This window comes from Panthera uncia, chromosome B4 (assembly GCF_023721935.1).
Source record: "Panthera uncia isolate 11264 chromosome B4, Puncia_PCG_1.0, whole genome shotgun sequence".
NCBI lineage: Eukaryota > Metazoa > Chordata > Mammalia > Carnivora > Felidae > Panthera > Panthera uncia.
In genome coordinates, this window is record NC_064809.1 from 130,130,351 (window position 1) to 130,155,598 (window position 25,248).

The 25,248-nt window shown below is 42.7% G+C and overlaps 1 protein-coding gene across 23 annotated transcripts in view; it reads left to right on the forward strand.

The window, feature by feature from the left end:
* The window catches only part of TNRC6B (trinucleotide repeat containing adaptor 6B), a 249,989-nt gene that overhangs the window by 216,998 nt on the left and 7,743 nt on the right, over positions 1 to 25,248 (forward strand). For 22 of the 23 annotated variants that reach the window (XM_049627530.1, XM_049627529.1, XM_049627539.1 and 19 more), the window contains 10 exons: positions 4,762 to 4,893; positions 5,165 to 5,260; positions 5,437 to 5,638; positions 13,901 to 14,038; positions 16,155 to 16,331; positions 18,159 to 18,305; positions 18,556 to 18,651; positions 21,147 to 21,371; positions 21,832 to 21,902; positions 24,529 to 24,668. In XM_049627530.1, the coding sequence (XP_049483487.1) occupies positions 4,762 to 4,893; positions 5,165 to 5,260; positions 5,437 to 5,638; positions 13,901 to 14,038; positions 16,155 to 16,331; positions 18,159 to 18,305; positions 18,556 to 18,651; positions 21,147 to 21,371; positions 21,832 to 21,902; positions 24,529 to 24,668 (1,424 nt within the window). The remainder of the gene's footprint in view (positions 1 to 4,761; positions 4,894 to 5,164; positions 5,261 to 5,436; positions 5,639 to 13,900; positions 14,039 to 16,154; positions 16,332 to 18,158; positions 18,306 to 18,555; positions 18,652 to 21,146; positions 21,372 to 21,831; positions 21,903 to 24,528; positions 24,669 to 25,248) is intronic. The other variant, XM_049627537.1, reaches the window with a different exon arrangement.

The window sequence follows — 25,248 nt, forward strand, 5'->3', positions numbered from 1 at the left end:
AAGCAAGTAAAATTAAATTTAATAGTACGTATTCTTTAAGCCAATATAAATGATCATTTCAACCTATAATCAATGCTTAAAGATTATTGAATTTTTTACCTTTTTTTTTAAGTTTTTTTTTTTTTTTTTTTTTTTGAGACGGAGACAGAGCGTGAGTCGGGGAGGGGCAGAGAGAGAGGGAGAAACAGAATTGGAGGCAGGCTCCAGGCTCTAAGCTGTCAGCACAGGACCTGATGCGGGGCTCCAACCCACGAACCATGAGATCATGACCTTAGCCAAAGTCGGACACTCAACCGACTGAGCCACCCAGGCTTTTTTTTCTTTCTTAATACCAAGTCCCTCGGCGCATCTGGGTGGCTCAGTCGGTTGAGCATTTGACTTTGGCTCAGGTCATAATCTCGTCTGTGAGTTCGAGCCCCGCGTCGGGCTCTGTGCTGACAGCTCAGAGCCAGGAGCCTGCTTCTGATTCTGTCTCCCTCTCTCTCTGCCCCTCCCCTGCTCATGCTCTGTCTGTCTGTCTCTCTCTCTCTCTCTCTGTCAAAAGTAAACATTTAAAAAAATTAAAAAAAAAATAGCAAGTCCCTCACGCAGGCCATAAAACTGGTGCAGAGATGGGGCGCCTGGGTGGCTCAGTCGGTTAAGCATCTGACTTCAGCTCAGGTCATGATCTTGTGGTGTGTGAGTTCGAGTCCCACGTCGGGCTCTGTGCTGACAGCTCAGAGCCAGGAGCCTGCTTCCGATTCTGTGTCTCCCCTCTCCCTGCCCCTGCCATGCTCATGTTGCCATCTCTCAATAATAAATAAATGTTTAAAAAAAAAAACACTGGTGCAGAGGCACAATGTACAGTGGTGTGCTCACCCTGAGCTCACATTTGCTAGGGGTCCAACCGTTAAAATAGAAAATCAAACAAATGTTCTCATTGGTTGGCAACACTCAGCATCTCTTAGAGAATAGAGGAACAGCTAGGAGAACCGTGACTTTTACCCAAAATACTTCCCAAAATGATAGTGTTAATGGGTTAGGTGAAAAGTGGCTGAGATCTTGGAAGAAAGTTGGTGAGCCCCGGACAGGAGACTTGAACTTGTTTCTAGACTAGAAAGCATCAAAGGAAAGGTAGGCAGGTATTCTTGAGAATGTGGCAGAGACGGTGACTCAGAAGCGTTCATTGAACTCTGTTATGCTAAAGAAAGATACAGTGGGAACAGCCAGTGGGTCTTCTGATGAAAGCTTTCTGATGACTCAGATTTTAAAGGGGTATTTTCAAAAGCTGGAAAGTAAGGGTAGCAAGCAGGGATGGATATGTGTAAGAGTTGTGCTGGGGGATTAGAACGTAAAATAAGTGGAGGCTTGCAAAACAACAGGCAGATTGAAAGAGTCTTCAGAATTCGGTTTGGTGCAAATCAGTGACTGGAAAAAGAGTCACTGCTTTGGACTACTTGTGTATGTTTTAAATGATTAAATGAAAATGAAGTTAGATTAAGTGAGAATAAAATTGGCACCGCTTTTGTCATCTCTGTTGAGGATAAAGTCGTTCAACCAAAAGGGTTGAGACAAATTAAATCCTACAACAGAGAAACGGTTTGTGAAAGGAATCGCAGAGCCCTTCTGTGATCTTTGAGGAATGCTGGGGACCTTCAAGGGGAATTTAATAATGACTGCTCTTCTTTCTTGCACAAATCCTGAATTTTTAAGACAAGAGGAAGGCATGTGGGGCCAAAATATCCGCTTTACCACTGAGAATGCAGATCCTGGAGAATGTGAGCTTCCTAATACTGAATTACAAACTTAGCCAGTAATAATTGGAACGGGGCAACCGTCCCTATAGGTTTGCTGCCAGGAAAAAAGGGCAGGAGGCCCAGAGAACAAGGTAGATGTCCCTCTGTGTGGAGCCTCAGAGTAGAAATAGGAAAGAGGCACCCCTCCCCTCCAAGGAAGTGAAGAGAATGGGGAAGTTTTTTAAACAACTTTTGAAACAGTAAAGGAAGTGGTTTAAATACTGATAAACTGGTGCCAATTCTAGGCAATAATAATCTAGACTAGACTTTGGTAATCTACACTAGATTATCAAAAAGATGGCTTTTTGAGCACCTATGATAGGAAATCAAGAATCATAAATTTGCTAACAAGTCTTAATTCATTTTATTGATTAGTTTAACATATTGTTTGATAAGAATGACATTGTTGAAATCTCTATTTTGACAAACCATTTGACAAGCTGTCTCTTTGTTTTAGACAAGATGAAAAAATATAAAGTAAATGCTAAAACACTTGTGTGAATTAGTAAATGATTGACTCTTCCCAGCTGGATCACTCTCAGATTGGAAAGAAGTTTTTAGGGACAGGCTACTAGATTATCCTCCGCTCTATCAAGTTCAGCATTCCCATCAGTGACTAGATAGGGAAACACAAACCGAACATAAGTGGAATAATAGGGTAGAAAAGAATTTGGTGGTGTGACTGTTACTAAAATATACTATTCATGGGGCACCTGACAGGCTCAGTCAGTGGAGCATGCAACTCTTGGTCTCTGGGTTGTGAGTTCGAGCCCCACATTGGGTGTAAAGATTACTTTTTAAAAAGTTAAATCTTTTTTTTTTTTTAAAGAGGAATCTTTTTTTTCAACGTTTTTAATTTATTTTTGGGACAGAGAGAGACAGAGCATGAACGGGGGAGGGGCAGAGAGAGAGGGAGACACAGAATCGGAAGCAGGCTCCAGGCTCCGAGCCATCAGCCCGGAGCCTGACGCGGGGCTCGAACTCACGGACCGCGAGATCATGACCTGGCTGAAGTCGGACGCTTAACCGACTGCGCCACCCAGGCGCCCCTAAAAAGTTAAATCTTTAAAAAATTAGTTAGTGGGGTGCCTGGGTGGCTCAGTCGGTTAAGCGTCTGATTCTTGATTTCAGCTCAGGTCATGATCTCACGGTTCATGGGCTCTGCACTGACAGCATGGGGCCTGCTTGGGATTCTCTCTGTCTCTCCACCTGCCCCTCTCCCCCTCTCATACTCTCTCTCTCAAAATAAATTTAAAAATAAACATTTAAAAAATTAGTTAATTAAATGAAATATATTCACTAATTTAGTAGATATTTATCAAACATCTATGTGCTATGCACATAAAGATAAGGTCCTAAGATCAAAACATATATTAATACAGTTCAACCCAGCTGCTTAAATATTCCATAGGAGAGCAACACCTATTTTAAAATATTATAGATTTTAATTGACAATAAGCTTAATATGTGAGTTGGGAGTTAGGCTGTGATCATCAGAGAAACTGAGATCTCAGGCATTGTTAATAGAAAGCCTGGCTTTCAACAGAATGGTTAACGATGGCCAGGTCTACTCAGTCCTCAGCCACTCTAGCAAATGGCTTTCTGTTGTGGGCTTTGCATTGAGAAATTGGATGAGATACGCGTGAAAGAAGTGAGCATGTTTAGCCTGAAGATGAGACACAAGAAACTGTAATTGTCTCTAGACACTTGAGGAACCATCCCTGTGCATATACGGAGTGCATTTCTAAGCCTTTGATGTGGATTAACTCATAAAATCCTCCGTCACTAAAGTTATTGTTCAGTTTTGGAGGGGAAACAAGGCTTAGAAAGGCTCAGTAAGTAACTTGCCCCGCGTCACACAGCTCCAAAATGACAGCCCGTATAGTCTGCCTCTCGAAGCAGACTCTTGACCAGTGTGCTGCTTGCCACCCACGGAACCAGCTGATTCAGTAGGCTCAGCGGATGAAAGTGCAAGGAACTCATTTCAGCTCCGTGAAAACATCTTAGACGAGCAGTCCAAAGATGGGAGGGAGGCTTTTCTCTGTCTGGACGTTCCTGTAGCCCAGCGCAACTCACTCCTGAAAACCGTGGAGAAGGAGCCAGTTGGGTCATTTGACCTTCTAGGCCCTTTTGCTCTGCGACTCTGAGTGTTTGGTGTGAGACGTCATGAATTGAAACTCCAGTGTCTCTTACTTACAGGTCAATATATTTTTCTTATTTGTATAACAAAAATACCTTGTTTTAGGCATTTATTTAGTAGCTTTATGAAGTTTGATCTATTTTGTTTTACGGTCCATTTACAGGAACAATTTCTCAAGCAAAAGTCACATCGTTATTAAAACTGTTTTGTCTCGGGGGCACCTGGGTGTCTCGGTTGGTTGAACATCTGACTTTGGTTCGAGTCATGATCCTATGGTTTGTGGGTTCGAGCCCCGCATCAGGCTCTGTGCTGACAGCTCAGAGCCTGGAGCCTGCTTTGGATTCTGTGTCTCCCTCTCTTTCTCTGCCCCTGCCCCGCTCGTGCTCTGTCTCTCTCTCTCTCTCTCTCTTTCTCTGTCTCTTTCTCAAATATAAATAAAACATTAAAAAATTAAAAGAAAAACACTTTTTTTGTCTCTCAGAAGCCTTCCTGATTATGAATTCATAATTTTTATTGTAAAGAATTTAAAAGCTTTTTTTTTTTTTTTTTTAAGATTTTATTTTTAAGTAATCGCTACACCCAATGCAGGGCTTAAACTTACAAAATCAAGAGTCACACGCTCTGTCAACTGAGCCAGTGAGGTGCCCCTAAAAGCCCTTATAATCTCACTGCTCAGTCGTGACCATCGTTAACATTTTGGTGTATTTCTCCGGATGATTTAGTATTTTTTACAGATATTTTTCAAGGAAAGCAATCGACATTTGCTTTAGACCTATTAAGATTCTTTTTACAGAAAAAAAAAAAAGTTTTAGTAAGTTCTGAAAGAGTCCTCTTTTTTCTTGTTAGGTTTCTGCCTCAATGCTCAAGCAGTTTCCCAACAGTGGCCTGAATCCAGGTCTTTTCAATGTGGGGCCCCAGTTATCTCCTCAACAAATTGCCATGCTGAGCCAGCTTCCACAAATTCCCCAGTTTCAGTTGGTGAGTAGCAGATTTTCCCCCTATAGCTAAAAAAAAGATTATTTAGGGGTTTTTTTCCTTTAATTTTGATTCGCTTCATTTTATGCGTCCTTAAGGGTTAATGTATCCGCTCAGTTGGAGGTAAATGTGACCAGTAGACCAGGAACTTGGTGGTACTTCCCTCCTGGCCACTGGATTCCACAACCTGCCCTTAGATGCGCAACCCCCTCGAGTGTGTCCGTACGTCCGGCTTAGGAAGCTTTGCTCCGCTCTCTCCTTCCCTGTTTTGTAGGCATGTCAGCTTCTCCTGCAGCAGCAGCAACAACAGCAGTTGCTACAGAACCAGAGGAAGCTTTCTCAAGCTGTGCGCCAACAGCAAGAGCAGCAGGTACGTGGGATTGGAAGGGTCCCTCTGGTGCTCTGTGTGAGGGCTGCATCTCTGCTTAACCTCCGACAGCAGAACGTGAATCCTACGCAGTCTTTTCCTAGGAGGCTCAGGGTGTTGGCTTATCATGTGTCCATTTTCCCTCGGCTTCCCCCTCGCTCTGGCCTCCTGGCCTCCAGCTGGCTCGAATGGTGAGCGCTCTCCAGCAGCAGCAACAGCAGCAGCAGCAGCAGCAGCAGCAGCAGAGGCAGCCCGGCATGAAGCACTCGCCCTCTCATCCCGTTGGGCCCAAGCCGCATCTGGACAACATGGTACCCAACGCTCTGAATGTGGGGCTCCCAGACCTTCAAACCAAAGGGCCAATACCTGGATATGGTTCTGGTAAGTTGTTCAGTAATGAAAAACACCTTAAAAAAAAAAATCTTCCAGTCATGTTCTGAACCTCTGGTAGGGTTTGGTCCTGCCTTACCCTCTGTTTTCACAGCAAACACACAAGACAGATAAATATTCGTATCCCTGCCTGACAGATGATATCCTAGAGTTTCGACGGTGTCCCAGAGCTCACCACACAATTAGTAAATCGTAGAGCTAGGCTCCACCTTCTCTGGGTCCAAAGTGGTCTCTTTATGAATGGCAGTCCAGTGTTCTACCACCAGGAAGTTTTAAAAGCTAGTTAAAGGGTGTGTACGTGCTGTGCGTGATACATGTGTCTGAAGTTATAACCTGTTAAAATACATCCGAGTTGAGGTGTTTAGCTCTACTGATAAAATTTCCTTCTTGTGAAAAACTGGGGAGCTAAAATTAAACGTATAAGGCGAACTGATAAAATTCTTCTGATACTAGTATTTCATCCGATTTAAATAGAATTAGCACAAGTAAGGTTATACCTTTGACATTCATCAAGAATTTGTTGGCAGGCAAATCATAGCTCTTTCAGAACCGGGGAACATGTTGTAAACAGAATCCAATCAGTGAGGCAACAGTGACTTAAAAATAAAATTTAAAAATTAAAAAGGTACCACACACCACAGCAGGTTTCTTCTCAGAATGGCACAGTTTACATTTTATTTTGATAAAGAAGGTACTGTTCTGTGCAAACTCAGAAATAAAAGTTGGGGAGACCTGAAATCCGTGCTCCTAGGAGACAAAGAGACCCTGACACATGGCCCTGCTTTCTGCTCTACCTCTGTGACATGCCCACTGAGGTGGGGGCTCACTTCCTGCTGGGGTGTCCTCATTCAGAGAATAGCAAAGACTTAAAGGATATCTTGATCCTGGATTCCAGTTGTGTGGTTTTGGGTTTTAAGTGTTTATTTATTTTGAGAGCGAACACACATGCACACGTGAGCAGGGGAGGGGCAGATGGAGAGCGGGAGAGGGAGAATTCCAAGCGGGCTCCATGCCGTCAGCTCAGAGCCTAACGTGGGACTCAAACCCATGAACCATGAGATCATGACCTGAGCCCAAATCAAGAGTCAGCCGTTCAACCAACTGAGCCACCCGGGCGCTCCTTGGTCTTGGATAGTTTTAACAGAATTAATTTCCAGCTTCCACCAACTACACTGTGTCTTTAAAATGTTCTGCCTAAGGGGCACCTGGGTGGCTCAGGCGGTTAAGCATCCAACTCTTGGTCTCTGCTCAGGTCATGATCTCTCAGTTCGTGCGATCAAGCTCCCTGCTGGGCTCTGTGCTGTCAGCGTGGAGCCTGCCTGGGATGGTTTCTCCCTCTCTCTCTCCCTCTCTGTCCTTCATCTTCTCTCTCTCAAAATAAATAAACACTTTTTAAAAATAATAATAATAATAAAATGATATACCTGAGAACTGACTTAAATTCAAATAATCTTTCTTGGGGCACCTAGGTGACTCAGTGGGTTAAGCTTCTGACTTTGGCTCAGGTCATGATCTCACTGCTCATGAGTTTGAGCCCCACATTGGGCTCTGTGTTGGCAGCTCTGTCAGAGCCTGGACTCTGCTTCAGATTCTGCGTCTCCTTCTGCTCTGCCCCTCCTCCATTCATATTCTCTCTCTCTCTCTCTCTCTCTCTCTCTCTCTCTCTCTCTCTCTCTCAAAAATAAATAACCATGGGGTGCCTGGGTGGCTCAGTCGGTTAAGCGTCCGACTTCAGCTCAGGTCATGATCTCGCGGTCCGTGGGTTCAAGCCCCGCGTCGGGCTCTGTGCTGACAGCTCAGAGCCTGGAGCCTGCTTCGGATTCTGTGTCTCCCTCTCTCTCTGCCCCTCCCCTGCTCATGCTCTGTCTCTCTGTCTCAAAAATAAATAAAAATATAAAAAATAAATAAACAAACATTTTTAAAAATTAAAAAAAACATACATACATACATGACTAACCCCTGTACCGTCACTTGACATGAGAGAACACAGAACTCTACACCGTCTCCTATCTTACAAAGTCATGCCCGTCTGGGATGTAGAAATCCAGGGTGCCAAGCAAAGGGAAAGCCTCCTATAATGACTAATGAAGGTGTCATTAACTCTGTGTTTCCAGTCTTCACCTTCTTAATCTTGTTTTCTGTTAAGGTGAAAGCTTGACATAAGAACCTGGGTGTTTTGGTGTGCTTCGAGTTGTGAATTTAGACACTGTATATGATAATAAAGCAGGGCAATTTTGTTTCTTCCATCCCCTTTTGTCAAAGAGTACGTGGTTCTCAAAGTAGAGCCCAGTGGTACAAAGCAAAGTGAACATCTGGAAGCCCCAGACAGCTTTTTCAGGCGTTTAAATGTGCATGGCTCTTCTCGGTACTTGTTCCCTACAGCATGTCTTAACTGGAAAGAAAAGTACCTTTGAAGAGCTTGAGCAACATAGGTTAATGACACTGACTCTCTTAAATACATGTTTTTCACCATTTATCAGGTAAAACCTGTGAATAAACCTTTTACGTGCTTGCCTTTAGCCGGGGTATTCATTAATCAGTCAGTTGTTAAAAACCTAACATCATGATGTTCCAGTGACAGTTCTTACAACATCTTTAATATTTTCTGTCTTTTATTAAGAAGTAAAATTATTGGGGGTGGGGGTAGTAACATTATATGTTAGCTGAGAATCTTTTAGTTTTTAGCAGCGTATCTTCTCATTTATTTAAATATATAGAAAATATCATGATGTCTTATTAGCTTAATGGTGTTATTTGTGATTATTGTACTGGAGGCATAACTTCCTGATGACTGAAGGACCAGAGTTCAGTATACACGTATATACACTTACTGAAGAAATGTCATGTTTTTTTATCATACTCCTGTTTTAAAGTAACTTATAAATGTAACTGTGCATTAGAATCTACAGTAAGGAGAGGGACGCCTGGCTCAGTCGGTTAAGTGTCCAACTTCAACTCAGGTCATGATCTCACGGTTCGTGGGTTCGAGCCCCGTGTCAGGCTCCATGCTGACAGCTCGGAGCCTAGAACCTGCTTCGGATTCTGTGTCTCCCTCTCTCTCTGCCCCTCCTCTGCTTGTGTTCTGTCTCTCTCTGTCATTCAAAGGAGAAAAAAAACATTGACTTACTAGTTTATTTACATTTCATAACTTATTTAACAAGGGATAATTTTTATTAGGTCTTTATCATGTGAACTGTGATCTGGCCAGTTACAATCTGCCTTCTAAGATGCATTTTGCAGTTTTTTCCACAGTTAAAATTTTCCTTAATTCAGGGGCACCTGGGTGGTTCAGTCAGTTGAGCATCCAGATCTTGATTTTGGCTCAGGTCATGATCTCATGGTTTGTGGGGTCAAGCCCCAAGTGCTTGGGATTTTCTCTCTCTCTCTCTCCCATTCTCTCTACCCTTCCCCCATTCACACACATGTTCTCACTCTGTCAAAATAAATAAACAAACCTTAAAAAAAAGTTCCTAAATTCATATTATGACATTTTATTTTAATTGAAAAATACATTTTGGGACTGAAAGTAAATCCACTTTCAATGCCTGGCTTGAATAAACTAAATTTATAACTAAGATTTTGATGAAAATATATTTAAAGCATACAGAGAAGTTAAAATTTTTTTCAAAAATTAGATAGCAAAGATGTAATGAAATGAGTAATATTTCAATTTGCCTAGTTCAATTTGCAGTTCAATACTGCCGAGTATTAAACTAAAAAAGACACCTACAGGCTAAAAAGGAGCAAGAATAATTAAAAGCAGGGTACCTCGATGGCTCAGTCAGTTAAGCATCTGACATCGGCTCAGGCCATGATCTCACCTTTCAGGAGTTCAAGCCCCACATTAGGCTCCGCGATGATAGTGCCCCCCCCCCCTCTGCCCCTCATGGGATTCTCTTTCTCTCTCTCCCTCTCTCTCTGTTCCTCGATAACTTGCACTCTCTCTTTCTCTCAAAAATAAACACATTTAAAAAAAAAAAGAATAAAAGTCTCTTAGTCCTAATAAAGCCACTTTTGGTATATTTTCCCAAAATTAAAAAGTTGAATGACTGCTTCACTGACCCTTAACTAATTGGTTTTTTTTAAATTAGATGGTTTCTAATTCTCTGCTTTTAGCAGAATTGAAAACATACTTAACCAAATTGTCTGGGGATAATGACTTATCTAAAGTTGTTGTAGCATCCATGTATTGAGCTGAGGGAAGGGAATATCCCCTCCACAGGAATGCAAAGAAGTAAGTGATGTTGTAACAAGACTCCTTCTTTCTCATCTAATTACTTACATAAGACTTTTTGGTGCTTTTTGTCTGTAGGAATTTTTTAGATAGGAAGAGCATGAATGCAGTCTCATACCTACTCATTCATAGGTATCTGAACCAATTGAGAAATAAAGTCCCTTGTCTTATTAGAAAATGTACTCCCAATAAAATTTAACTTTTCGTGTTTAAAATTTATCAAAATTTGGGGGTGCCTGGCTGGCTCAGTTGGTAGATCATCATCTCAGAGTTATACATTCAAGCTCTATGTTGGGTGTAGGGATCACTTACAAATAAAAAAATCTCGGAGTACCTGGGTGGCTCAGTCGGTTAAGCGTCTGGTTTTGGCTCAGGTCATGATCTCAAGTTCATGAGTTCGAGCCCTGCCTCAGGCTCCTCACTAACAGTAAAGAGCATGCTTTGGATCCTTTGTCTCCCTCTTTCTCTGCCATTCCCCTGCTCACGTGCTCTCTCTCTCTCTCTCTCAAAAATAAACATTTAAAAAGAGAATGTGTTAAACGGACAACTCTGGGTACATTCTTTTATAGTTTATTTTTATTTTAATATTATAAAAGCACTAGTTTGTTTTCTAATCTATAATAAAAGAAGTAGCAGAAACGAACTAATACAGACAAAGAGCGTGAAGGAGTGATTGGGTAAGGACAAGTTACCTTGAGAGAATTTCCTCAAGGAGGTGGCACTGAGCCATGTGGTAATGATGAATATAGACCAGGAATTAGAGTATGTGGCAAAGAAAGCAATTCTGGCAAAGACAGATAAGGTAGGCCAAGGGTTGGATTTGTAGGAATGATAAGAGAGGCGAAAGGGATGATGTACCGGGGAGATGAGTCCCTTGGGAGAGCAAGAGGCATGTCTTATTTCTGTTAATGCCTTTGCTCCTACCAAAGCCTGGCACAAATGAGGCTTTCTGTAAGCGTGCACGGAACTGAATTAAAAGACTGTTTGATTTGAGTTCGGGCTCTGTTGGTGAGCTGGAGACGTACAGGGAGGCAACTTGGTGGACTGAGGAAGTTTGGTTTTGATGAAATAGCAAGTACAAAAAGTCTGGGCTTACAAATAGCTTAGGGGGGGTGCCTGGGTGGCTCAGTCGCTTGAGCGTCTGACTTCAGATCAGGTCATGATCTCACAGTTCGTGGGTTCGAGCCCCACTTCGGGCTCTGTGCTGACAGCTCGGAGCCTGGAACCTGCTTCGGATTCTGTGTCTCCCTCTCTCTCTGCTCCTCCCCCGCTCGTGCTCGTTCTCTCTCTCTCTCCCTCTCTCCCCCCCTCTCTCTCTCTCTCAAAAATAAATAAACATTTTTTAAAAATTTAAAAAAACATATAGAGGTTACAAGTCATGCCAGTTACTACAGGACATGGAAGGCAGACACAGAATTACGTACAGCCTTACATTGACTCTTCCTCTCCTGGTTTTGGGGTTGGAGAATGAACTTCTCAAGGCAGTTTTAGCTCCTGTTCTCTTCACACCCCTCTGTGTGTTTGCTTACCAAACTTTGTGATTCAGTTGTCATGCCGCCATGTTTTCGTGGTGTTTGATCCCCAAGGTTCTAATGAGGAAGATGCACACTTTACTTGAGGTTCAGATGGAACTGCTCAAACTGTCCCCTCTTCCTAAGGTGGAGAACTCCTACTAATTTTCTACACTTTGTGTGTCACAAAAGAACTCTAAGCGGCTGAAATTAACGTTAGTTCACTGTGAGCTCTAAAGAAATTGCAGAGCATGGGGCGCCTGGGTGGCTCAGTCGGTTAAGCGTCCGACTTCGGCTCAGGTCACGATCTCACGGTGTGTGAGTTCGAGCCCCGCGTCGGGCTCTGTGCTGACTGCTCAGAGCCTGGAGCCCATTTCAGATTCTGTGTCTCCCTCTCTCTCTGCCCCTCCCCTGTTCATGCTCTCTCTTTCTCTGTCTCAAAAATAAATAAACGTTAAAATTAAAAAAAAAAAAAAAGTAAAACAGAAGGAATAGTTCTTTATCTTCTTATTAATCCTCATGTCCTTCTTTCTCATCGTCACCAGAATCCTGGGTTACTCTCAAAAGCTCTTCCTCCATGATTAGAACCAAGCTTTTGCTTAGCCTGGAATCCAAGCACCCTGGGCTGGTTTCCTCTGTCGAAGGTAGAGTGTTACTTGCCCAAGGAGCAGCCCACTTAGGCCATTGAAGCTTCTGTCAGAAAAAAACCCTTGTTCCTCCAGTCTCGTTTCATCCTAGCTACGCAGGAAAAAAAGAAAATACCATACACTCTTCTTTTAAAAAATCATTTAATTTGGAATATTTCCAGCTTCCTCTGGAACTTCTGCTCCCTGCCCGCACCCTCCACGTAATCACACGGACTAGTAAAGTCGCTTACAAGCAATGGGAATGAACAGTGTTCTTTATATTAATAGCAACGCTTTGTACGTAGGACAAGGTGCTCGGAATTATTTGAGCTTGATTCACTCTGCCTTTTTAAAACTGTCTCTGACAACTCAGAGAAGCATAGGGGGAAAACGTGACCTGGGCCCTCATGGGGTTTGGATGAGTGGAACTTCAGAGCCATTGAGGCACCATCAGGTGGTTGCAGAGTCAAGTGGGTATAGCACGGAGTCTGGCCTGGCCAGAATGACACATCTTCTTGACTAAGAGTAGATGAGCTTTTCACTCCTGCGGTCACCCGAGCGTTTTACACAGGGTGGCTCTCCACACTCCCGTGGTCCATCCTCATTTTTACTAGGTTACCCATCGTTCTTCCCCTCCTCCGTTTCGTTTATTTCAGTGTTATTTTATTTTCATGTGAAATACGTTCTGACCCACAGTGGATGGTGGGACCCGTGAGACCCCTTCAGCAGGCCTCTCATGCTGGACCTCAGCTGTCCAGCCCTGTGCAGCAGGAAGACGTTACCCACCCACACTCCCACCAGAAGCCTGACACCGGAGGCTTTCGTGGAGCTCGCGGCAAAGTAAACTCTGAACCTCTCCGTCACTGCCAGTTTGAGCTGTGGAGGCTTCAGCACTGCATAAAGATTTCTTTCAAATTGATCTCTTACATTCTGCCTTGGCCTCCATGTACGCCATTCTTACACAGCCAGTTCTTTTTCTAAAATATAAACTTAGTTATCTCTTCCTCTCACTTGTTAAAAACCTTCTTTATTTCTTGGAGAAATATTTCTTCTTTATGTCTTGGAGAAAAAAGCCCCCAGATCCTTGGCCTGATACATAAAGACCCTACACAATACAACTCCTCGTTTCTCTCCCATCTCCTGCCACCCTGCCTCGCTCCTCTACCGAGCATCTGAGTGACACCGAGCTCCTCATCATTCCCTGATGTCACCTGATTGTCTTCGATCAAAGCTTTGTACTTAGTATCCTTGGCTTCTATACCTGCCATAGGCCCTACATCAAATGTCCCTCCTGCAAAGCCTTTCCTCCCCCAGACAGCCTCACCACACCTCGTGACTGTCGTTATACCATATTAGTTTGTTGTGTGGAGATTGCTGTTTGAGTTGACGAATCTGCCCGGTGCAAGTGTTAGCTAAATGAGTAAAGACACAGGTGCACTGAGATGGCCTCAATTAGATGGCCTTCATCTACATTTTCATACCTTAACAAAGAGTTATTGTTTTTGTTTTTGTTTTGGTAAGCAAGAGCCATGACAAACATTTCGAATCAAAATCTTTTTCTTTTTTTTAATGAGAGAGAGAGAGCGGGGGAAGGGCAGAGAGAGATGAGAAGACGCAGAATCCAAAGCAGGTTCCGTGCTATCCGTGCAAAGCCTGATGTGGGGCTTGAAGCTACAAACTGTGAGATCGTGACCTGAGACAAGTTGGATGCTCAACCGACTGAGCCACCCAGATACCCCGAAATCTGTTTCTCGGTGAAGAAGCTTCTTGTGAATTAGTCTTTAAATGACAAAGGAAGCTATTCATGGATTCTACCTCAGATCTTTTGATTACTGATGCTAGAAATTTATAGAAAGATGTCAAATGTGATTCTCTGTTTTAGGCTTCAGCTCTGGCGGCATGGACTATGGCATGGTTGGCGGGAAGGAGGCTGGAACAGAGTCTCGCTTCAAACAGTGGACCTCCATGATGGAGGGCCTGCCCTCTGTAGCCACACAGGAAGCCAATATGCACAAAAATGGTAAGAGTGAGCAAAGCTTTATGAGATGGAAGTGTTCAGCCCTTAGCAAGCCTTGTAATATAGCCTTACAAATTATTTTAAAGCTGAAATCTTTAGCTTTTTGTCTCTTGATTTTTTTTCCCCCCCAAATCCTGTGATCACCTATGAGAGGAAGATTGGGGCTGCGTGTATTTCAAATTATGAAAAACTTAAAATGCTAGTTGTAATTAAGGGATGCAAAATTTCCCACCTGTAACAGGATTAAGAGTAGTAGCAGTGAACTTGAGTACCCATTAGGATAAAACCCTAATATATTGGCTGAGAGAACAGAACCCATTTTTTTGAGGTTTAAGAAATCACAACAAACACATATCATGTTGATTATTTGAACCTTTAATCTCCAAAAGATGACCAGTAGAAGAGTACATGAAATTTGAACTTTCCCCAAAACTCTCTTGTTCTCTGTGAATTACAGCATCCGCAAGGCAGCAGCTAAGGGCATCATGGGCTTTGGTTGTGAATTGTGGGTCCTTCCATCTCCATCGTTCTCTGGAAGCACTTCTCCATTTCCCTGTAAAACAAATAAAAGGTCTTAGAACCTTCCTTCGGCCTTTGTTTCATTCAGTGTTTATTTCATTTGACAGTAATTCACCTGGACTCACCTGTAGCCTTGAGAGGCAAGTATTAACAGGTGTTGGGCTGGTCTTGCTGCTGTTCCCTGGCAGGCCTCAGCCCCATCAGTCTGAAAACTTTCAGGGTTCCTTTGTAAACCACTATTTAATGTGTCTGCCCCAGAGGTGGTAAAGTGGCCCCATGGAGCTCTTACCTGCTATCTCTAAGCATTATCATTTGATTTCATGCCATGAAATCAAGAATGATTTATTGAAACTATAAAATCTGTCTCTAGACTGAATAATTCAAACCCAGCATCTGCAGCTTTGGGGACTTACCCTGCTTCCTTAGGCTGATGATTCATCAGGTCCCTTTGTCCCCAAAGACATGATAGGTGCATGATAATAAATACAAGTGCCATGTGAGAGGATATCTTGAAGCTAAAATATCCACCTGCCTTTTCAGAGCTTATAGATAATGTTTTCCCCATTTCCTTAGCAATCCCCAAGGTAATCGAGCTCTTCATTTTCTACTATTCACTGTAACGTGCCCTTGAGTCAGATTTCTGTCAGTGGCTCCAGAAAAGCAAATGACTTCTTTGCTGAGCTTGGAAGGTGGTTTTGATAATACTCCTGCCGGGCCAAACCAAGCAGATTATTTTAATCAGTATTTATACAAATATGTTAATACATCATCCTGGAAATAATTTTATCTGTTTATAAACAGCATCCTAAGGGTAGATCAAGTGACATGGTGCAGCATGTGAAATTCATTTGAGAAATAAATAGGGTGGCCAAGAATTTTATTTAAAGTGAAGCTCATTTTTTGTTAGGTTAAGGGAATTTGAAGCTTTTAAGGTTGTTTTCCTGCCTCATAGCATATAAGATGCATAAAAAGGGCACAGACAGAACTGCTGAAATGCTCTCAAGAAAGCAGTTACAAAGGATAGGCTGTTCTTAGTGTGTGGGGCCGTGGGTGTCCGAGCTGCAGAGTCCCCTGCTGACCTTGTGCTGGCAGAGACCCTGGGCGGGGGTTCCATCTCATTGCTTTGGAATTCAAAGCAAGCGCATATGCTTTTCTCTCCAGTGAACTCCCTCCATTTACACAGCTTCTTCTAGCTAACCTAGGTCTGACCAGCTCCAAAGAACTTGGGTGAATGGTGTCAGGACAAGTGTAGTGAAAACGCTTCTTACGCACTGCAGCTTGTGTAGTGTTTGTCCTATTTCTGATTCTTGAGTCATCAGTATAGAAACTGGGGATAATGGTATGATTTGTAGGTGGTCAGAGTTTCGTTAATTTCTTAAGCCCGTGGAATTTTTAAAACTGAAAGGAAAATTGAAGAATAAGTGTGCTTTAATGAGAACCCGAGAAGCTCAGAAAGGTGAAATGAACTGTTCCTAGCCATCCTACTTATGAATTATATACTGGCTCTCCAGGGCAACCTCTTGTTCCAGAACTTTTTTTTAACTGCATAGTCAGAATACTGTTTTTGCTGGGTGTGAATCAATTTCCTCTCTCTCCTCAGGCGCTATAGTGGCCCCTGGTAAGACTCGAGGAGGGTCACCATACAACCAGTTTGATATCATCCCGAGTGACACGCTGGGTGGCCATACGGGTCCTGCTGGTGATAGCTGGTTACCTGCCAAATCTCCACCGACAAATAAAATCGGAAGTAAATCCAGCAATGCCAGTTGGCCTCCAGGTATTGTCCAGGAAATGTTTTTTCTGTGTATCGTTTGTCTTCAATTCTTAATTTCAGGCTCTGAACAGATTGCTTTTGCCAGTTACTCAGGCACTTTATTTTTTCATTCAGTAATTATTGTCTGATAAAAGGAAGGTATGTGCTATGTTGTGGGAGGATAGTAAATTCACATTAGATGGGGTCTCTGCTCCATAGAGTTCAGTCAGGAAGATAAGGTGTGGACACTGGTCACCTGTAACGCAAGTAACTGTGCTAAATATTGTACAGATATAGATAAGCTGAAAGAAGTCAGAGGAGTGGAATCTGGGATCAAAGAAGGTGATGCTGGAGCTAGACTTGGGATTCATCCATGCACAGGATGCCTCATAACATGGGTTCTTCTGAAATGTCCATTTAATTGACCCGTTTATTCATTAAGCAAGTATTTGTCGTCAGATAGGTTCCAGATATGCAGTAGTGATACAATGAGACTATTTTGTTACTTTTTCCCTTCTGTTTTTATCTTGATTTAAGTCATCTGTTTTCATTGTAGAAAAAATTTTAATTTAGTAAATCAAAAATTAAAAATTGGTGTATGTCTATCTAAACCTCTTTCTGTACTGGAATATTTGTGGTAGGAATATGTGCAGTTCCATTCCACCAAAGAAGGCTCATATAATGCATATTGTTTGTATATTCTACTATATTGCTCTCCATCATGATTGGGAAAACAAAAGTTTGTTAATCCCATCCAACAACTTTAAATATGATTTAAATTAACCAATAAAAAAAATTATAGGAGCGCCTGGGTGGCTCAGTCGGTTAAGCGTCCGACTTCGGCTCAGGTCATGATCTTGTAGTTTGTGGGTTCGAGCCCCGCGTCAGGCTCTGTGCTGACAGCTCAGAACCTGGAGCCTGCTTTGGATTCTGTGTCTCCCTCTTTCTTTCCCCTCCCCCGCTCATGCTTGGTCAGTGTCTCTCTCTCTCTCTCTCTCTCTCTCTCTCTCTCTCTCTCTCAAAAATAAGTAAACATTGGGGCGCCTGGGTGGCGCAGTCGGTTAAGCGTCCGACTTCAGCCAGGTCACGATTTCACGGTCCGTGAGTTCGAGCCCCGAGTCAGGCTCTGGGCTGATGGCTCGGAGCCTGGAGCCTGTTTCCGATTCTGTGTCTCCCTCTCTCTCTGCCCCTCCCCCGTTCATGCTATGTCTCTCTCTGTCCCAAAAATAAATTAAAAAACGTTGAAAAAAAAAAATTTTTTTTTTAAATAAAAAAAAAAAAATAAGTAAACATTAAAAATATTAATACAAATAAACACTTATACATATTCTGGGCTTTCTCACTATAAGCCAAATTATTCCTGCTCTTTCTCCCTGGATGTTCCACGAAGTCATGGTCATTTATAGTGTATTTTCTTTTGTTCATCTGAGCCAATTTCCGGTGAGATAAGTGGGAGAAGTCACTTACTTCCAACGCAGATTTTCTCCCGGTTTGTGTCCGAGATACCTGGACAGTTCTCATCAGCACCAGGTTACTTACTCCCGGTTTCACTGCTCTCGGGCCGAACTGCCCTGGAAGTAGGAAGAAAAGTGACCAGGCTAGGCACTAATGAGCTCTGGCTCACAGCCCCAGAGACACCGAGAAGGTCGACAAGCTTGGTAACACAGAAGTGCTGCTAGCACAGTATATGTTGGGGTTGAGAGTGTGATTTTTAATTTTACGATAACTGTTTGCAATAAAATAGATTCAGTATTCTTTCACAGATCTATTTCTTGTATCAAAAACTAACTTGATTTTAACATTTTTTTTTTAACATCCTCCTACCTCTAATATTGGTTCTCCTTGTTTCAGAATTCCAACCAGGAGTGCCATGGAAAGGTATCCAAAACATTGACCCTGAATCTGACCCCTATGTCACCCCAGGAAGTGTGCTGGGGGGTACAGCCACATCTCCCATTGTAGATACTGACCACCAACTTCTGCGGGATAACACCACAGGTAAATGAGCGAGGTATCCTCGGTGTTCATTCAAAACCCGGCATTTCATATTTGTCAATCTGTGGCTTCACTGGCACCTGCTAATCTAATAATTTAACCAAAAAACATAAAAATATGTAGCTTTTCAGTTTGTTTGTTTAAGATATATTTTAACCTTCCATGGAAGGGTAAATAAAATACCTAAGGTTGCACTGGTTATACTGACATCTGTCTCAAGATCTCCATCTTGTTCCTCCTGTGTCCCCAAAAGGGTCTAATTCTTCCCTCAACACCTCGCTGCCTTCACCTGGTGCCTGGCCCTACAGTGCCTCTGACAACTCCTTTACCAACGTTCATAGCACTTCAGGTACAAGTATGACCTGTTCGTTCCCCTTTGGCTTGCACTTTTCCATCAGATTCCCTTTTACAAAAGAAATGGGCATTTATTTCTTACAGAATACAATGAAAGTTGAATAGCGAGGGCAGCATAAATGGAAGCACACCTCTTGTACTGGCCATGTTCTCAAGGAGCTTCCGGTCACACAGAGACAGGATGAGACATGTAGCTTTAGGACAAGGCAGATGGTGACATCATTGCAAGGAGCTTGTGAGCATTGAGAGGACAGGGGTCAGATCTTTGTGCCACAAGCGTTTTTCTTTAACCAGTTTGCCAAAGGAGTCATGGCCCATGAGGAGAACCAGGGACGTTTACCAAGTTGTTCCTAAGGCAACCAGTTCTAGTTTGCTTTCCTTAAAAAAAAAAAAAAATTCTTTCCACTTATAGACAAAGGCTACAGGCAGATGGCCAAAGGCAAAATAAAAAAGAGGCCCTTAATTAATTCTACCAACATTTGTTGAGTTCCTTATATATTTTTTTTTCTAAGGCGATAGGGAATGAAAACTTAATGGATATAGTAAAACCATCTGACTTTTATATCTTAATGGATATAATAAAGCATCCGACTCTTGGTTTCCTCTCAGTTCATGATCTCACAGTTTGTGGGATCGAGCCCCGTGTCTGGCTCTGTGCTGAAGCGTGGAGCCTGCTTGGGATTCTCTCTTCGCCCCCTTACCCTGTTGGCACATGCTCTCTCACTCTCTCAAAACAACAACGACAACAAAGAGCTGATGTAATTTGCCTCAGGTCTGTGTGCATATGTAAAGGAGCCAACTCAAAAATCCGTGTTTCTAACCACTACCCTACATTATTCTTTTGGGGGCTTTTTTTCTTTACATGTAAAAACTGATATTTTCACTCAACTCTTTTATTCCAGTAACTGCCCATATCTCCGGTTGAACCAGATAAAAATCTTTTGTCTACAGTTGGATGTTCATCTGAGAGATGACCCAAGAGTCACCCCAGACTTGTCTAAACTGAATGTACATCTCTGCCCCTCCCCTACATCGTCTTTCCTCCTTAACTAAGTTTTTGTGTTTGTTTTAATGACGCTTCCAGCATCAGTGGGTCACAAAGTCTCCTGATTTTTCTCACTTGCTGCCTGAGTCCAAGTGGTGAGGGTGTCTCCCAGGGAGTGTATTCTGCAGCCATATCTCCTACCCATTCTCCATCCTACTTGCTGTCACCCAGGCTGAGACCCAGGTTTAAATACTACGTACCAAATCTAGTGCAAGAACTCCTGGTAGCATCCTCATCAGCCTTCACCCTACCTTTCTGGCCTTCTGTACCTCTCTGGCCTTGTGAAATGGTGTTCAGCCAAAACTGAAGAAAAATACATTTGGTACAGATAGAGTTTAAAGGATATTCATCTATATTCTCCTGTCTCTCTAAGCCCATCCATTTTTTTGTTTGTTTGTTTGTTTTTAAATGTTTATTTTTTAGAGTGAGATTGAGAGCACAAGCAGGGAAGGGGCAGAGAGTAAGAGAAGGAGGGAGAGAGAGAATCCCAAACAGGATCCGTGCTGTCAGCAGAGAGTCTGTTACAGGGCTCAGTCCCACAAACCATGAGATCATGACCTGAGCTGAAATCAAAAGCTGGACACTTAACCAACTAAGCCACCCAAGCACTCCAAGCCCATCCGTTAGTAAAATCCTTCCAGACCTGTCTTTGCCATGCCTTTGATGATGACATAACAGTGTTTTCTCCTCTGTGCATTGAACATATGTGATGATACCTCCAGCTACCAATTCTGCTATTCACCTGTTCCGTCTTCTCATGTGAATTTGAAGTTCTTAAGAATAACTTTATATTACCCACAGCACTGATTTAAAATATAATAAGCCCTTAGCAAATATTTGTTGATTTTTTTTTTTTTTTTTTTTTTTTTTTTAATTTTTATTTTTTTTTTTTTTTCAAAATCTGTTTGAATATTGGGACACCTGGCTGGCTCAGACAGTAGAACATGTGACTCTTGATCTCAGGGTTGTAAGTTTAAGCATCATGTTTGGTGTAGACATTACTTAAAAATAAAAAATTTAAAAAAAAATCTGTTTGAATATTGATAGCTTAATCACAATCAAGAAAATTAGAAGTTTCTAATGTACTTCCCATTCAGCCAGTGAGTATTTATAGGATAGTTTTGCTAAGGTTCACATTCTACTATATCTTTACGTAAGACTAATGGTTTTAAGAAAACTTCCCTTGAATGAATCTTCCTTTTCAGGCTTGTTTGGCTAAGAAAGTAGTAGAGAATTAGTTATCATTAAATCTTCAGTTCATGTGTTGTTGATTCAGAATAATAGTCATTGAAAATTTTATATTTAGTGTTATTTTGTATTGCTAGTCTCAAGATGTGTACTTACTATTTTTAGAATACTATTTATATGTATACACAAAATTTATGTAGATTGACAAAAGTGATCTATTTAACCTTACTCCTTCCTTAATTTTGTCTTCTTTATAGCAAAGTTCCCTGATTACAAATCAACATGGTCCCCAGATCCCATAGGACACAACCCCACTCATCTCTCCAACAAGATGTGGAAAAACCATATTTCCTCAAGGAACACTACACCGCTGCCCCGCCCACCTCCTGGTCTGACCAACCCCAAACCATCATCTCCCTGGAGCAGCACAGCACCCCGATCGGTCAGGGGTTGGGGGACACAGGACTCACGGCTTGCCTCAGGTGACAAGGACTCGCCTAAAGGAGCATCATTGTTCAAACACAAGGGGCTTATGTTAACACCAAAAAAGACATGAAGTCTTCACAAGAGAGGAAATCATGGTTGTCTGGTAGAGGAAAGAGTATCTCTGGAGTGGAAAGTTGCAGTTCGGTCTAGGGCAGAGGTAGCCAAGAACTCGCAAGGGACAGATGAAGTAAAAACGACACACAGCAGCGTGAGAACATTAGGAGGGAAATGTGGCTTTACAAATGAGGTGTGAGAGTGCACAGGGTTACAAGGTCTAGGGGAAGAGAAACTGACCATTAAGTGACAGGATGAATGTGGTTAGAGGGACGTGTAAAATAGAAGACCGTTTATAAAAGGAGAGAAGACACACGGGGCCTATGTGAAAACGTTTTCTCACTCATGGCTTTCTGAATTTTTTTACTGCTCTTCCTAATTTTTTCTTCTGGTTACTTACAGCCTCTACTTGGAGTGATGGTGGTTCAGTTCGTCCCAGTTACTGGCTGGTTCTTCACAATCTCACTCCACAGGTAACCATGCTTCCTTGTGATTTTCGAGACAGGATTTGATTGTGTTAAGAAAGGGAAACTCAGGTGTGAAATGTTGCCAAATAATAACAAAGCTCATTAATTTCCTGCTTGCTACTCAGAGGTCCAGCATGCAGGGGTGGGCCTCCCCACCCGAGGCTCGAAGCCTATTCCTGAGCGGGGATTGTTGGCCCAACAAGGCTTGGGGCTCAATATCAAACATTTTTATGCTTCATAAATAATTAACCATCCATCTCTGCAGTAGAAGAAATCTGTCAATTTCATAGCTTAAATGCCACATGGGTGCTTTCAATTTTCCATCTGTTATTCTCTTCTTTGTAGATGGCATTACTAATTTGCTCTCTTCAGAACATGCCCTCTAGGTTGTTTTTACAGTGATGGGTTTCATTTGCCCCAAGCCAGTCTGTCACCTTGTTTGCTTGATAACTGACATACTTGCGGCAGTATTATGTTGAACACGCAAATGAGATTAAGTGAACCCATTGAAACTGAGCCTGTGACCTTCCTTTGGACTTGACAGCACAACCTTTACAGCACCTTGTTAAAAGGAGTCAATTATGCCTCCCTCCCTTTGACACGTAGAAGGAATTGTCTAGCATTTAATTCATAACTGGATTCATGCGCACTTTAGTAAGCTAGCTAGCATTTTCTAGAGTGTTCCCATGGGATATTAATAGGTCTCTGGCCTAATATGTTTGGAACATGTACTTGATTAAACAAAATTAAGCGGGTTTCTTCACTGTGAGACTTATTAGACTCTTTAATATGCTAACATGTATTATCCTCTGTGGAGAAATACAGCTTCTCCTAAATTTACCTGCCCAGTGAACCTGTTTGTGGAACCTGTTTGTGGGGAGTGAGTCCAGGGTTTGTATTTAGGGTACATGTTGAGAAAGGCAGTTTCATAAATACAGTTAAAATGAAGAAGAGTCTGGGTTGGCTCTTACTCGGCTTAAAGCCCCAGGTGGGTTATTAGCTACGAATCAACTGAAGTGTAAAAATTTTATACGACCATACTCAAATCTGTATATGCCTCATTAGAACATGACAACATTCTAAAGTTGTCACACAGTGTGGTGGGTATATGGTGAGGACGAGAGAGGCCGTAAAGTCTACGCTGTGTTGAAAGGAACTTGGACAAGCTAGCCTGCTGTTCGCTTCTGTTTTATCCTATGAAAAATAGTAAGTTCATGTGTGTATATACATAATGTGAATCTGGGGGTTAACTGTGCTCATATAAGAAAGAACTGATGAATTTTAAAACTCAAGTACCTAATAGACTAATCCCGATGGTAGCTTAGAAAACGGTTATATGGGCAAATCTTTGGAACCTGGATAAATGTACTTTTCATCACCTAAAATCTGTTTAGAGGGCATCTGTCCTGAAAGGTCACTTGTGGCCCACACGGACATGCTCATAGAGTTGATTTCCATTTTCTGTAAAGAACTGTGGTGATGCTGCTGGTTTCCATCCTGCAGGGTTTCCATAGTGAAACCACACAATGTTTCCACTGCCACCGCCGGTAGCACAGTTTCTGAGGCTGTTCTGATAGTAATCTGTTTCCCTTCCAAAGAAATGAACTTAATGTTGGACTGAGCAGCCTGTCTAAACCTAGTTAAGATCTCAATACAAGTAAATTCATCAGAGTGAATAAGTGCATCTGTTCATCCGAGTCCAGAGTGAGAGAAACTGTCTGTAAACGGTGAACATCTGGAGAGTCTGGCCAACATGAGGCTGAGGGTGGCAGGGTTCACAGAGAAGCAGGCACAAAGGCTCGTCCTGAGATGGGCAGCGTGGGAGTCCAAGGACACTGGTGTTGTCTGTGAGCTAGGTCAGCCAGCAACATTCTCATCAGGGTGTGGGGACGCCTGGGTGGCTCAGTCGGTTAAGTGTCCGACTTCAGCTCAGGTCATGATCTCATGGTGTGTGGGTTCGAGTCCCACGTTGGACTCCGTGCTAACAGCATGGGGCCTGCTTGGGATTCTCTCTCTCTCCCTCTCTGCCCCTCTCCCACTCTCTGTCTGTCTGTCTCTCTCTCTCTCTCTCTCTCTCTCTCAAAATAAATAAATTTAAAAAAAAATTTAAAAACCACTAAACCGTCAAGGAGGTTAGCAGTGCTTTTCTTGTGTCCTCCTTTAGCTCTCTGTGAGATTATTAACCAGGGGAGTGGAGAATAGTTCAAATACGACGTTACTAATGAGGTCGAGAACTTGTCTTAAGTTCCTGTTCGGGCGCCATCCTGTTTCTGCTTTCTAAAGGCTCTCACAAGTCAACACGCATTCATGTGTTTACCTCTTAAAAACAGACTACAGGTCGAATCATAGGATTTGTCTTGAGCTCTGTTTTTGCAAACTTTCTTTTTGTAGTATGGGCACATTAGATCTCAGCCCGTGCTTTGAATTAACTTAAAATTTGCCTTTAAGACCTCTATTGAGTGCACTCTTTCCTGCTTTGAGTCCTTCCTTCCTTTGTCCAAGACTTACTTAGTGCCGATATCATTATTTACAAACCAGAAGCCCTTCTCCTCCTCATATACAAGAAAGGCCATTTGACTTCTGTTCACACCCTACCTCCAGTTTTTAACTCATGAATATCATTACTCCTTAGATTGATGGGTCAACGTTGAGAACCATCTGCATGCAGCATGGCCCACTGCTGACATTCCATCTGAACCTAACCCAGGGCACTGCCCTGATCCGATACAGCACCAAACAGGAGGCAGCCAAGGCCCAGACTGCACTGCACATGTGAGTACCCATCCTACGCTCACTGAGACAAACACGCACGAAGATGCACACGTGAGTATTCTGGCACCTGCTTCATAAAGCAAAGATCCACGAGAACATGCACAAAAACAGCATCCTGGCATAAGCAATTGCTTGGTACGGAGGGGACGGATCTTTTCTACCTCCCCAAGTGTGGATTGCCCTGTATATCTGTGTAGGCCCGTAATCAGAATTCCAAAAGTAAAGAATTTATGAAGTCATGAAGCAGTGAGTAAATTTTAATACCGTAAAACAAAGCCCCAGTGTTCAGGAGAATGTGAAACATTGTAGGTGCAGTCACTTTTTCTAATAGAATCTGGTTGCTTACTTTGTCTTCTTTGTTGAAACGCTGTGGCTTGGCGGGTAGCAGAGGTTTTTGTCTTACGTAGGTGGGACTGGATCACACTTTGACTGTCCCCCCTCCCAGCTGCTGTCAAACTGGTAGCCCGGGAAGAGCTGACTCTCTGTGGCTCCAGGCCCCGACAGAAAGCTACAAACAGAACGAGCAAGCAGTGGTGACTCTCAGGCGGTGAGCCCGGCCCAGAGGCAGAGCAGTGGCACT